We start from the raw sequence: 14,910 nt of genomic DNA, 5'->3' as shown, positions 1-14,910 counted from the left end.
CATAGGTATTCCCAGATATTTATTGTATGGTTTTGAAAATTAAAAGCTAAATTATTTTACTTTATTCTGAACCTTATAAGACTGAAACTGTCTTCATACTCCTGTTAGGATTTGAATAAACATCATAAAATGACCAAGAATGAAAATGGGGATAAACACAACTGCTGGATTGCTGATGAGACCCTGTTTTAGATTGAGTAGTTTCCTAAGATTACCTACAGAGAAGGGATGGCAGTGGGGCAGATTCTGCTGTCCTTCTAGCAGGTTGTTGTTTGCAGCCATTTGGTGGGACTAGTTGTGTCTGCATGGCTTTGATGTAGTGAAAGGCTTGGAATGAAGAACCAAATGCTGATAAGCAGTTCGTGTCATGCAAATATAGCACACTTAGTAAAACAGCACTGATATCTGATGAAGCTGTACGTACACCCTCATTTCTGACAATCAGCAGTTCATGCAGTGCTAATCTATCCAGCCAGACCCTGGCCAATGCATTTTATTCTCTGGATCTTCAGATAGTACTTCCTTCAGTGCTTTGTGACCTAAAGAATAGTATGAACTTTTATTTTTTTCCCCCACCATTAACTGTTGCCTAAGTTCCTGTTTTAGCAGTAGGTATTCTTCTCACATTACTTGTAAATATTTTACAGAAGGAGCAGATAACATTCCAGGAACAGTAGCCTGGGAAGCAAAAGAAGAAAATACCGTCTACCTGAAGTGGTTAGAGCCTACAAATCCAAATGGGCTGATACTAATGTATGAAATCAAGTATGGGCAGCATGGAGAGGTGAGGATCTGACACTTCTCTGTTAATATTTACTGCTTGTTAGTCTAGCTTACACTTTTATTTTGTCACATCAGACTGTCTAACCAAGGTAGTATTTGTCATCCTGTTTTTTTCAGCCTCAGAGAATCTAGGTTTAAGTACAACTGTAGAATATTTTCCCTGCTTTGACTTTTACGGTACAAAGGACATAGCGCTACGTGAAGAGCCTCTGTAACTAAAAGCTAACATTGTCACACTTGAGTTTGCTAAAGCTCACGCAGCACTTGATGCCACAGACAGTGACTTAGCAGCCATCCACATTAATCTTTGGAGTTTCCTATTAGTCTCGTTGCCCACGGGAGTCAACTGCAGTTTGTAAATGAGAATCTGAAAGGGCTTCCAAGTTATGACTTTTATTATGCTTTAAAATACCAAATATAACTCAAAACTGAGTAAGGGTGGGGGGGATACAATGTTGAGGTACATTCAGTCTGTAAAAATTAATAGTTTAATGGTTTGGTTTTAATCATTTGCAGGCTGTAATAAAAAGCTTGGAGATCTGGTAGCACTGCAAAAGTTATCTTTGTGACTTTCACTGAAAATGTAATATTCAGAATAGACCCATTTTCCGTATTCTTAAGCAAAGTAATTTCTATGTGGTGTTTATGGTAGCTGCTTTCTTTCAGAGATCTGTAGATTATCAAGTCCTTAATAATTGAACAGTGTTTAACTTAGTCCCAACTGAGACACAAAATGGAATCTGTTTTAACTTTCTTCTTTCTAAGTGCTGATACATATCAGTGATGGAGATGGTGATTTTAAACAACCAGCAACAAGCAGTGTCTCATTCCTTTGTCTTATTTTGTCAGGTTTTGGATTCCACATCTCTTTAAGTTGTTTGAATTAAAACTAATCAGATGGGGTATTCAGTTATACAGATGAGCTTATGTTGCAGCCATGCCCTCTTCTCAAGAGTGAAGAGATTGAAGATCTTAACATGAACTACAAAATTTTCCTTTCAGGAGAAACGAGAATGTGTTTCAAGACAGGAATACAAGAAGCTTGGAGGGGCAAAGCTGACTCATCTGAACCCCGGAAACTATTCTGCTAGAGTTCAGGCCACATCATTGGCTGGAAATGGATCTTGGACTGAGCCAGTCTCTTTCTATGTACAACCCAAATGTAAGACCAGTATTGCTTGGCTGTGTCCAACTGGGGACTTGCCTTTTTGAAAATTCCTAAGGTTACTCTGAATACTGTTACCCGTTGATGTGTTTTGGAAATTCCTCTCTGTTCTACTTTCTGACAGTTGTTTACAAGCAACAGGTGTATTGGAGGTGTGGTCCTTTTGTTGCATGCATTGTACATATACAAGGTGCAGCCAGGTGATGGGTGCATAGAGTTTACTATTGTGGCTCCCTCTGATGCCCACCTCACAGCCCAGTGTAATGTTAGGAGTTAAATGCTGGAGTCGGATTGTGCAGAAACTGTGATAATCAGCACACCTACTTTGAATTGCAAAGTGATTTAAGAACCAGTGATCGTTAAGATTTGCCCTGGCAGATTTTATTTAAATATCAGTATGATTTTTTTATACTTTAGAATTGATCTTAGGAATGTTGTGATAAAGATGGTACTAATGAAACGGGATACTGCTCCTGAGAGTGGTAGCAATTTAGGTTTTGGAAGAATAGCTCTGTACAGGGTACACAGAGACCTTCTCAGGAACTTCTGTGTTTAGCTGAAGAGCAGTTGTATCCACAGAAAATTGAACTCCAAACCAACGTGAATATCTTCTGAAGTATGAGCAATTGCAAGGTGAACAAAAGGTGGTGGAAAAGAAAGGTTAATATACAAGTGAACAACTGTGTATTGTTCACTGAGGAATGTAAGTCTTCAAGCATAACATGTGAAACCAAACTCCAGACAGACACTGTTCTGTACAAAGTTAATGCTTTTCACTCTCTGTTCTCTTGTTCCACTCATCTGCAGTCAGGGAGTGTTTCTGAGTACATTTTTCCACATCAGACAAGAAAATGAGTACTTTGATTTCTCCCGTGTATGGAAATATACTTGAGTGGGTTTTGAATGTTTCTTTGTTAATGGAGATTTTATAGAAACCTTAATACAATTGTTTTCTTGTTGGTTGCAGCAGCAAACTATGACAATTTCCTCCATTTGATAATTGTGCTCCCCATTGCTTTCCTGCTCATCATTGGGGGTTTGCTGATAATGCTGTATGTCTTTAACAAGAAGAGGTGAGTTACATTTGCGGTTAAAGCTAAACTGCAGGAGGGGAATGCTTATTTTCAGGTCTGTGTCTGTGGAGCAAGTTAGAAAATAAAAAGTGAAATAGCTTTCATAGTACTTGGGAAGCTAAGGTGGATTCAGCCCTGTTGGTGTGTAGAAGGAGGTGGTGTAGAGTTACTAGCCAGTATTTGCCTGCTGCTTGGGATGCAAAAGGGCTTTTTATTACAGTATCATGTTTGAAGGAGAAGAAGAAAGGTTGTCAGGAACATATCCAGTGATGGCAGATGTGTTGAACCTTTATAATCAGATGCTTTGAAATGCAGGTTGCTCTATAAACTTAGTTTAAGTCAGGTTAATCTGATTTCTTGCAAATTCTTAAGTTTTTTTTTAAATTCTTTCCATACACATAAAAATGTTTATATGCTGGACAGAACATTCAACTGATTTGTCTTCCTTCGTGTTGTACTTAAATAACTAGGGTTGTTTTTTTTTTTTTTAATTTAATTGAAATACATAATGGGAACTTAGCAGAAGTCAGTGCAAATGTTCTGTCTTGCAACTTTTTAAGTGTGGAGCTTTTTTGTTACACATACTTTTAAATTAAGCTCATTGAGTATCTCATTATCTCCAGCTCTTGTCCTTTTGTGTGCACACTGTAATCTCAGTTCCCAAGCATTACAGAAAGGGCTTTGCACTACAGAAAGGGTTTTGCCTCAAGTGATGTGAGGTACCTGCTGGCCTTCCCATGTCCTCTCTGGACTGGAGTAAACCATCCTTCTTTAAACTGTTGTTCTAGCACACAGAAATGTTTTCTTTGGTTTTCTGAGGTCTGATTGATAATTTTATTTCTACAGCTTGCCCCCTGCAAGAAGTCATACAACTCTCACTAAATGTCTTATTCTGAAAATCACACCAGTAAAATAAAATAATAGAACCAATTTATAAAGTAGTTGAATAGAAGAAACCCAACTAAAAAAAGCCTTGTTCTCTGCATGATCAATTTTGTCTCACAGTAAAAAGCAGGTGATGTTAAAGCCACAAGTCTCCTGGGTGTATCAGTGCACAGCTGCCTTTCTTAAAGGAAGTTTGCCTAGCAGCTGAAAGTACTGTGTGTTTACACTTCTCTGTACCACATCAGCACCAGAAAAGACTGCAGGTTTCCTGGGAAAAATGTTCTGTGCTGTTTTCCCATTGATTATGTGAAGTAGAATAAGAATGTGATTTGTCTTCTTTCTCTGAAAAGCTCTCCACGTACAGTAAATACTTTGTGATTGAGCAAACAGTGGAAAAGCTGTAGAATAGGCAGTCTGCAATTACTTGAGTTTAAAGATTAAAAAGGAAAAAAAAAAATATTTCAACAGGAACAGTGACAGACTGGGCAACGGAGTGCTTTATGCATCTGTGAACCCTGAGTACTTCAGTGCTTCGGATGGTAAGTGTGACCTGAGCCTCTGTGTGCTCACTTCTGTGTGCTCTGCTTGTGTCTGACTTGAGAAGGTATGAAACCCTTGTAAAGGGATGTGGTAAAACCTCTTTCTCTTCTTTGTATCTGCACACCCATAGTTAATTCATAGGCAGTTGTATGTGAATGTTGTCTGCCTACTGAAACTGGGGAGTTTCTGAAGTTTTTCCTGGAGTTTATTAAGCTGAGATTAACTTGGGTGGGTTTCCCTTTCAGAACATTGCCTACTTAGGCAGTAATTTTGATACTAGAATGAAGGAAGAATTCATGAATTCCATGTTTTCACTATTTGTCCTCTTGAGCCCCATTCTGACCTACTGGAACAAGCTCACCACATGCTTGGCTTACCACTTGCCAGTCAGAACGTGTGGCAATTCTGTGTTAAAATGAGCACAGCCATTTTCATGTAATCTCCATTTTTTTTTTTCTCTTTAATATCTTGAGTATAGAAGTCAGTTATTCTTTGACTAAAAAGCTTTTTCAGACTAGTTTCACGTTGACCAAATAAGTTTGTACTTGATGCAAATGACAACATTCTGTGGGATATGCAATGTGGGTAATGTTATTTGAATGTAAGAGTAAAAATGGAATAAGGTGCTGGAAATGGCAGCTAATGGGCTTTCCTCTTGCTTAGCTACTAAATTGGAGTTTTGCTTAAAGTAGTTCTGGTTGCCTCCAAATGAGGTTGTTTGTCACTGGTAGCAAAAAATAACTCCTTCCTTTATTCCAATGAAGAAACAAAAGCATCTAATGTGCCCACTGAAAGCTTGAGGGAAACTGTATAAAAAGAGATTCTTACATTGTCTGAAGCATCTTCTGAGGGTGTGGGGGTGCTGCTGGGAGCTAGCTCAGAACTTTGTTACCCCGAGGATTGGATGCTGGGTTTGTATGACTGGCAACACACCTGAGAAAATGTAACAGCACCAAGTAGTTTGGAAGACTGCAGAAAATTTCCATCAGGACAGTGGTGAAGGTGTCCAGTGCCAAATAAAATGCAAGAATTAAAACTGATCTTGGGATGATGAAGGTTTATTGTTCATTAGGATTGTTTAGTTTCAATTTCTTGTTTGTATACATAATTCTGAACCTTGAAAAACTTGAATTTCTTTCACCTCTTGCAAAACAGGATGAAAATCCTTAAAAACATACAGGAAACAAAAGAACAGAAAGCAAAACAACAAAAAAACATATAGCTTTTTTGTATGTCTGTCTTATTCTCCTGTACTTCACTTGTTGCAGAGGAATTTGCTGCTTGTGCTGTAGATAAACTCCTTGGCAGTTCCTCTGCTGGCTGCTCCTGGGCAGCAGCAGGAGCTGAATGACCCTGATCGTGTGCCTTATTTTTATCCCATTCTGCCAGTCCCTGTGCATCCATCTACACAGTCCTTTTAAGATGTGTTTGTATGCGAAGTATCTTCCTGTCTCTGTATGGGAAAGACCGTGGAATATTTGCATGCAAGGTCTCAACGTTACGCCCAGCGTTGCTTACAGTAAAATTGTTCAGATAATTGATATCATAAAGTGACCCCAGTGTTTAGGAAAACAGAACGTGATGGTGTGTTCTCTCTCTGCTTAGTGTACGTTCCAGATGAGTGGGAGGTGCCCCGCGAGAAGATCACCATGTGCCGGGAGCTTGGGCAAGGCTCTTTTGGGATGGTGTATGAGGGAATAGCCAAGGGAGTGGTGAAGGATGAGCCGGAGACCCGAGTGGCCATCAAAACAGTCAATGAGTCTGCAAGCATGCGTGAGAGGATAGAGTTCTTAAATGAGGCCTCGGTGATGAAGGAGTTCAATTGTCACCATGTGGTAAGTTGTGAACACGTCACCGGGTGGATTGATACGGCCGTGGTGCTTTAAGGGCAGGAGGTGTTTGGGGCAAGTCCTCATTGGATGAAGAGGTGCTTGGGTTTCAACTCAGCAGCATTAGAATATTGCTGTTCAGCAGCAGTCAGAGAAAACGAATCTGCTTCCAGACATTTCCCACTGGTTCGTGGGTGTCTGGGGCTACGTATCACATGAATAAATGCTTACTGAGTCCAGTTAGTGGGATCTGGAGCTGAGTGTTTGTTTTTCCTCTTCCAGGTTCGCCTTCTAGGTGTTGTTTCTCAGGGCCAGCCTACCCTAGTTATCATGGAGCTGATGACACGTGGGGACCTCAAAAGTTATCTGAGATCACTGAGGCCAGACACAGAGGTGAGTCACGACTTGTTGGGTTTTATTTATTTATTTCTTCGCTCAAAATCATCTTGAGCAAAAAGGTGTCATGTCGGAAGCAGCAGGCAATTAGCCTTTCTTGCCCTTGTCCTTAAGCTCTAAGAACAAAAGATGCTGCTGTGTGATCTGCAATGCTTTTTTTTTTTTTTTATGAGGTAGTTACTGCAAATAGCCCAGTGTGCTGTATGGAATAGGCCCTGTCTTATGGTACTGAGTCTGATTTTCCACATTTGAATTAGATCTCTTGTCTAACCTAATTCTTGTCAAGATGCTGAAAAGATTGTCTTGTTGAAGTATGCACGTTAGGATAATTGTTTCATGTTCTATATCCTGCCTGTTGCCTCTGTTGGAAAATAATTACAAATGAGGCCTATTTAAAAAATCAGTGTGCTTGCTAATACACATACGTACTTCAACATGTAGGCCATCAGCCTAACAGCTAAAATTGCCCCTTATGATGTAGGGTCTGAAAGGTGATACTGAACATTGAAAACATAGTAGACACTGTAGAGAACGAGCACAGCGGTTTTCTTTTGCCACTGGTGGAATAATCTAGAATTTCTGGCACGAGTAATTTACAGGAACAGAATATGAGTACATGGTTATGTGCAACAGAGAATGTATGTGGTATAAATGGAGAGCACTGAATGTATCAAATAGCTGAAGCAATTGGATGCAGAAAATGTCCAGGCTGAATAAGCTATTTAAGCTCTTCAGGTGTAAGTAACAACACCTTTCTTGTTTGTATTCCCTATAATGGCATGACCAGTGGCCTACTACAAAAGAGCTGTTTGGAAGTTCTATCTGTAAACCAGCTTGTTATGCCCAGTTTTCCCTTTAAGCAGGTGCTACAGTGCTCATCATTTTAAAAAGTATGTTGCAGTTTGGTATAGAAATAGTTTTTTTTTTTTTCCTTTTCCCCTTACATGTTTTATCTTCTTAATCCTGCTCAGAGTAATCCTGGCCAAGCACCTCCAACTCTGAAGAAGATGATTCAAATGGCAGGAGAGATTGCTGATGGGATGGCTTACCTCAACGCCAACAAATTTGTTCACAGAGATCTTGCAGCGAGGAACTGCATGGTGGCAGAAGATTTTACAGTGAAAATCGGAGGTGTGTTTTTTGATGTTTACAGGAATGAAAAGCATCGTCCTGAAAAATCGACATCTTAGAAGGTGTTTTAGTTTTTTTTTTTAAATCTGTTTTTAAAATCTTTTTGAGCTTAGCTCTAGTTTCTGCAGAATGAATTATGTTTCATATGAAGGCTAGCTGTGATTTAGGATGTGTGAGCAGTCAACATTGATTTGAAACTCTTGGAATACCTCTCTTTGCTGTTGTTCCGTTGAGGAAGTAGTATAGCATGTGGGCTTAAAAGGAGCGGGTGAGGCAGCGATCTGAGGTGCAGATGCTGCAGACATCTGGGTGTATGGCACAGTTACCACTGGTGTGTCATTTGCTCTTCTGTTAACGCGCAGAAATAATTCTATCTCCTGTTTATTGATTCAAGAAAAACAATTTTAGGATTAATTTTAAAGCATATCTGAATTAGAAGTGGAATGTAAGGCTTGATTTCAGCTGGATGCTTTCCAGTGTGAACTGGAGTGTTGCTTTCCAGACAACAGAATGGCTTTTCCTCTGCTCTGCTGTTAGAACACCACTTATTTTCCCCCTTCACCATTTCTCCAAAACAGTGTCAGATGAGTTTTTTCAGACTTCCCTCCAGAGAGTGATTTTTGAGCTTTTGGCTGTTTTTAAGTTGTGCATATTAAAATAGCATGTATGGTAACAGCCTTCTGCTCTAGGAAACTCATTCTTTTTCTTTGAGCTTAACTCAGCTATTTTGATAATTTGTGTAAGTAATCCTGTCATTTGGGAGAAAGAAAATATGATTTCATTTTGAGTCAGTTAATTAGGAAATGAGATCTTTGGGGAATTATATACATTTTCTGCAGGTTTGAGGAAGTCAGCCTTAAATCCTTTCCATTCCAGTGTTCCTACCCCAGCATGTTTTACAGTTCTGTGATTTGAAGGTGGTGTTTCCCTCCCTTTAACATAGTGCATGGTTACCTAAAAAGCATTTCATGAAATATGCTGCACTGCTCTTGTTCATGTGCCTGTGTTAAAAATCCCATCATATGGGCACAGTCTAGGAACATCTTGGCTGGAACACGCCAGATCAGACTGCTTAGATCTCAAAGGAGGAGCTTTGTGTTGTGCTGTCCTATGCTCATTGCGTTATGTCTCAAAAGAATTTTCCTTTCTATTGGGGGTAAGATCAGCCTGGTGTGTGGGAGTGATGGAATGGCTGCACAGATGGGGCTGTTAGTCAGGATCACTGGGGTATCAGCAGCTCTAGCAGGTAAGGAATGAGAAGGATCAAGGTCATACAAGCTATAGGCTTGTAATAATGACTGTGAGAATTGATTAAGCTGGAGGACTTCTCTTTTCACTCCACATTTCCAAGACAAAAAATGGTAAACTGAATTTTGTCCAAGCCCTTCTGTTTCAGCAGATAGCATTTAATTTAGTAAGCAGTTTGATCACACGTGATTTACTAAATGTTTGTTAATATCTGGAAGTGAAGTTGCTTGCGTGAGTAGGCTCGTACAAGGCCCAGCCAGTCTGTGTGCATCAAGCTGATGGTATGGAAAAAACTGGAAGGAGTGAGTGCCAGTCAGATGGTGTTAGGCCAAGCCTTGCAAATGCTTACGTATTTCCAGCTAAGGGCATGATACGTGTAACTGGGAGTGTGGCTTTAATAGTGGTCTGCATTAGTCATAGATGAATAGCTTAATCCTCTGTGGAATTTGAGGTAGAATATTACGTAGGAACTGAAAACTTGCTTTGGAGAAAGGAAAAAATTGAGAGAAGCCCTTCCCTCAAAATGTGAGATTCTTTAATTAAAGGCAATAGGATAAGTAATAAAAGAGTTATTTGCATTCTTTAAAAAGAAAAAGAAAACAAACACTGAACTATTGAGCAGATTTGTGAATGCTGTGAACTTCAGAAGATATAACTTGCTGCAAGGCTTGGACATAAACCGCAGAGCTTTCCTTAATAATATATTTAAATCATTCAGAGCTGATCTGGATCCAGCTCTGACCGCTGATGTCCGTGGTAAAAATGCCTGCTGGTTTTGCTGGGAGAAAAGGCAGCCAGCCCTAGGCAGGCAGGTAAAGGTCTGCTGACAGGTGGCAGATTCTTTGTACCAAGCTGTGGTTATTTGCTGATGACAGTGGCTTGTAGTAAGGTGAAACGTTCGTTGTTTCATCATGCAGACTAACAAAACCTGTGCCTTCTAGATTTTGGCATGACAAGAGATATCTACGAGACAGATTATTACCGGAAAGGAGGGAAAGGTTTGCTGCCCGTCCGCTGGATGTCCCCGGAATCACTGAAGGATGGAGTGTTCACGACGCACTCCGATGTCTGGTAACAAAAAAGGGGTTTTGGAAAAGCAGTTTTAGCCCCCTTCTTTCTGGTCTCTGCTCTTATTTTCCTAGATTTAATTAAGTATCCTGCTTCTTCTGGCTCCTCAAAAGTAGCTCTCGTTATCCACTGCAAAGCTTTTTACTTTCTGTTGTTTCTGTTGCAAAAATCAAGGGCTCATGAGGTTATTCTGCCCTCAGAGGCAGAGCCTTAAATGGATTTCCAAAGCTGGATGTGCAGCTTATTTCCTGCTGTGAGTTGTAAAATCACTTGTGCAGTGAAGAACATTACCTTCACCTGGAAGAGCAAGTTGTCATTTTTCAAATTGCCCTCCTTCAAGAAGAGCATTATAAGTTGCCAAGAATATGGAAAGGTTCATGGTGCTGACCTGCTTTTCTATCAAAACCTTCTGTGTAAATAGCTCTACTTTCTTGCAGACGGTTTGTGTACACTACCAATTTTTTTCTTTGGAGCTCTCCCTCGTGTATATTCTCCTCCATTTGGGGCTTTGTTTGCTTGCTTTATATACCGCAAGATGCGGAAATAGGTTTTTCTTTAAAAGCACATTGCTCAGTTGCTGTATCTATGAAGTTATTAATAGAGGCGTTCAGGAAATTTCAAAATAAACTTTTTAGTAGAAATAATACTCTGGAACATTCCACTGTCCCTCTCACCCCCACCCCCCCACTGCTTCTTTCTGCTTTTGCAGAAAGAGAGAGAGGCCTTGGCAAAAGATGAATGTGTACTGGCAAAACCTCTGCCTCTACTCAGACTTTTATGGTTTCTCTGCCTCCTTAACAAGATGTTTTTACTGCTGATTTGTTACAGAATTGGCAGCTGATTGCCTCCAAGTGCCTAAAAGTCAGTAGAAATAGTATTTTAGTAGTAAACTGCGTTTTCTTTAAACAGCTTGAGGATTTTGGAGTCAGTGGGCTGCGATCCACAGCATCAACTTCGAAAAACAAGTGGAAAAGCAAAGCATCAGAATGTTACTTTGTTTTTGTTGTTGGTTTTTTTTTTTTTTTTTTTTTTTTTTTTTTTTTTTTTGTATATGGCTAATAACTTATGTATCCAGTAACCTCAAACTTGGAATTCAATGAAAATATCCACTTTGAGTTGAAGGGGAAGCCCTCATTTGCCATTCACCTAACAGAACCACGCTTCTGGCAGTCCCTCTGTAGTAAAACAATTCTGGGACATGTAATGGCTTCACAAAGCAGACAGATCTGAAATACATCACTAGAAAAATCCCCAGATTTAGAAGTGAATTTAGCTTAGAGTGAAGAGCTGGCAGATCAGCCTCTTCTAACCACCAAACAGGAACTTCCAAGTCTGGCCCTCATCTTCAGCCTTTGTTTCACGTCTGTAGCAGATCAGCTCTTCAGCTTTGTTGATGTATTGCTGTTGTTCATGCAAATTTTCCTATTCACCTGCAACTCCTAAGTGGCATTTTTGTTTAAAGTGAACTTGGATTCCACAGCACACCAAAGTAACAGACGAGATGCGAAGTTCAGTGTCATTACTGAATTTGTGCTTCAGTTGTTGCAGGAAGTGTATGTGTTCTCTTAGAGTTAACAGAACACAATGTTCATTGTCCAAAGCAAGACTGATCAAACAGGATTGCATTTTACTAGTGGGACATGGAATGTACTGTATCCAGACTACTGCAGACATCCCATAAAGGAAAGCTGCTCACTGACAGGAGTGTTAGAAAACATAGGGGAGAAAAGTCAGATCTGACAGATCTGTAGTTGTAAGCATAGAAGGAGGAAGGCATCAACTGCTGGACTGCAGCTCCACAGATCGCATCAGTACTTCAGTTTCCTCTTGGCATGGTTTGTGACTGCTGAAGTGATTTTTTTTCCTAAAATTCAGCTCATTTGGGGATGCTACCTTGAGGAACAAAGCAGCTGGTTCCACACGAGGAACTTGTTTAGAATGTGTAATGCCTGCATTTGCCACATATTCATGGATAGAGATTGTCTTCATTTTTAATTCAGATCAAAAATTTTCAGTGTTTTCCTCTAGTTTGCTTCTCAGTAACTTTTAATTGTGTACCTTGAAGGCCTCTTCATACCCAGGAATAATCACCTGAGTCCCCGTGTTGAAGTTGCTTTATGAAAACTTGCTGAGCCATTTTTTTTGAGGGGCCATTCATGTTTTTTTTCAAACAATATATTACAAAAAAAAGTAGATAGTTCTTCTCTGCCTCTTTGGTAGGAAATTGTGACATCTGGTTCCATGTTCTTAGAGATCAGTTTTAGAAGCCAAAATGTCAAAAAGACAAAACTACAAGTGGTCAGAGTGCAAGATTTATAAGCTGTAAGGTGAAATGGCAAACTGCACAAGAGTGTCTGGAGGTTTTTAAGGGTGGAGCTTTATTTTGGCAATTCATTCTTTTATTGCTCTCCAGGCTGAAGAATGAGGTAATTAGACAAGAGTGTTGTTGTTGTAGTTGGAAAGAACACTTGTTGTGTAGGAGAACATTTTAAAATGAGTGTAATACTATTCAGGATGAGGGTGTGCTTCTGTAAATAAGTCTTCAGCATCTTGCATTCTTCCTGAGATAGTGGTTGCCTTGAAGGAGCAGTGTACGTGTATTTGTTACGGTAATGTGGCTGGGAGGTGTGCAGAACTTGCTCTCCTTATTTCTGCAGCGATCAAAGCAGCTTCAAAGCCATCAAGGTGCTGAACTGACCCTCTGTTCCTCCCTCCCCTGAAAGGCTAACAGCTGCAGGTCTGTCTGTGGCTTCTGGCTTCAGTTACAAGCCGCTTCACATCCAGTGTATAACAGAAAGGTAACCATAACAGAAAGGTAACTGTACCATAACCAGCTAATAGTGCTGGACCCCTGGTTACACAGCAGTGTCCTGTCACAGCCATGCTTTTGTCTCTAAACTTGACTCAGCATTTTAGCCACAGAAGTAAAGACAGCAGCTAGATTTGTTCATTGCGCAGCAGCTCTAAAAGTAGATGACTGTTTAATGCAGGGCAGACAATTTGATCTGTCTGCTCAATAAACTAATTTTAAATCGAGGTATTTTTAGAAAGTGTCGATATTTACATCTAAACTATCCAATTACATAATTGTGTTTATCTTTATTCACCAGTAATCAATTCTTCTTATTAGACCAACTTCTTGTTTTTCACTTCTACTGTCCTTTGTAGTTAGTTGGGAAGTTAGGAGCTCTGTTTCGGGGTGTTGCTAAAAGGGTAGCTGGGTTTCTTCCTGTGACTTAGCTGTACTGCTGAAGCAGCAAAGTGTAAGGCCTTTGTTCAGGGAGCTGGAGAACATTTCTGCTGCTTCTCAGCCTTTTTCACAGATCACTTCAGTTAGTTGTTTCTGTATTTTAAATGCCTTGATCCTTACTTTGCATTTTTTACTTAGAACGTGGAGGAAATCAGAGAGACAAATGGAAAGTATTGCTCAGTGTTTCTGCCTGGGGAACAGAGGTTGGTTGGTTTGCTTCTAATGGGGAGGCAGCTGAGATACACAGGTGTGGTGGGTGCATTTACTGTTTAGCTCTCTGCTGCCTGGAGTGGTAGGGAAAAATGGAAGCTTTGAAATGAAATTTGTGTGACTCGAGGATTTCTGACAAAAAGAAGCTTGCGCTGAAAAGAAAGCTTAGAGTTCTGCTTCACTGTCATCTCAGCTGCTATCAGCAGTGCCTGAAAGATGTCACATGAAGACTTTGGGTTTCATTTCTTTAATGCACAGAGTTGTTGTTTTTTCCTTGTTGTCTCTGTCACTTTGGGGCTGGTTGGTCATTCTTTAAAAACCCACCTCTGCAGCAGCTCCCCAACCTGCACAGGAGTTTGATAGGAACAGTATTCTTTTTCCTTCTTCCCTTACCTGCATCTTTCCTTCTCTGCTGTTCTTCCTACCTCCCAGGGCGCCTTGAATCTGAATTCAGAGCTGTGGGAGAGGGAAGTGAGGTTTGTACAGATCGTCCAGACAAGTGCCCAGCTTAGCTGTCCTCTGAATTAGGAGGCTTCTGGTCAGTGCAAGGAGCCTGTGATGGCTTTTCTTAGTGATCGACCTTTGCAGAATCATTATAAAGAAGCAGTGTTGGACTACTGAATAATCATGATCAGCTCTCACCTGTAAGTTACGGTGTGAAAATTAAGAGATTTTTTTGTAAGAGAAAACTCCCCCAAAAACCAACCTGCTCAGCATCATCAAAAAAAAATATCCATGTAAACATTGCTTGGCTTTCTAAAATTATTTTGTTTTCCAGGTCTTTTGGTGTTGTACTTTGGGAGATTGCAACATTAGCGGAGCAGCCGTACCAAGGCATGACCAATGAGCAAGTGCTCCGCTTTGTGATGGAAGGAGGTCTGCTGGAAAAACCAGACAACTGCCCTGATATGCTGTAAGTGTCAGCAGTTACCACTGTCTCAGTGCTCAGTTTATTCTTCATGATCCCTTTGTGCCTGCTCCTGCCCTGTCTGCCACAGGAGAGGCTATTAAGATGTGACTGCAATGCAAGATGCTGTTTGAACAGTCTCTGTCAATCTTCTGTGTTGTAGTAATTAGAGTTACCATCAAACACCTTTGCTTGTGGGCAGAATCTCACATTGGGCTCTTTAATAAGGAAGCAACACCCAATCTCTGTGTTCCTAACTAAATTTACATTTAATAACAGCTCATAAGTGTCATCTGCTGCAGCGGAAAATGTTGTACCTGTATCTTGTGTCTTCTGCTTCAAGTAAGTCTGCTGGGGGTTAGGAGAAAAAAGAGCTTAGTTATATTGCACTTAAACTCTATGCAATGCAAGTTTTCAGTTCAGCA

The 14,910-nt window shown here is 40.2% G+C and overlaps 1 protein-coding gene across 5 annotated transcripts in view; it reads left to right on the top strand.

The window, feature by feature from the left end:
- The window catches only part of IGF1R (insulin like growth factor 1 receptor), a 151,230-nt gene that overhangs the window by 123,730 nt on the left and 12,590 nt on the right, over positions 1 to 14,910 (top strand). For 4 of the 5 annotated variants that reach the window (XM_031587776.2, XM_090149077.1, XM_031587778.2 and 1 more), the window contains 9 exons: positions 648 to 784; positions 1,786 to 1,945; positions 2,916 to 3,021; positions 4,375 to 4,445; positions 6,052 to 6,281; positions 6,558 to 6,668; positions 7,643 to 7,802; positions 9,992 to 10,121; positions 14,357 to 14,491. In XM_031587776.2, the coding sequence (XP_031443636.1) occupies positions 648 to 784; positions 1,786 to 1,945; positions 2,916 to 3,021; positions 4,375 to 4,445; positions 6,052 to 6,281; positions 6,558 to 6,668; positions 7,643 to 7,802; positions 9,992 to 10,121; positions 14,357 to 14,491 (1,240 nt within the window). The remainder of the gene's footprint in view (positions 1 to 647; positions 785 to 1,785; positions 1,946 to 2,915; positions 3,022 to 4,374; positions 4,446 to 6,051; positions 6,282 to 6,557; positions 6,669 to 7,642; positions 7,803 to 9,991; positions 10,122 to 14,356; positions 14,492 to 14,910) is intronic. The other variant, XM_031587777.2, reaches the window with a different exon arrangement.

This window comes from Phasianus colchicus, chromosome 12 (genome assembly GCF_987193195.1).
Source record: "Phasianus colchicus chromosome 12, bPhaCol1.hap1.1, whole genome shotgun sequence".
In the NCBI taxonomy this organism is placed as follows: domain Eukaryota; kingdom Metazoa; phylum Chordata; class Aves; order Galliformes; family Phasianidae; genus Phasianus; species Phasianus colchicus.
This window is presented reverse-complemented; position numbering and strand designations above follow the sequence as displayed.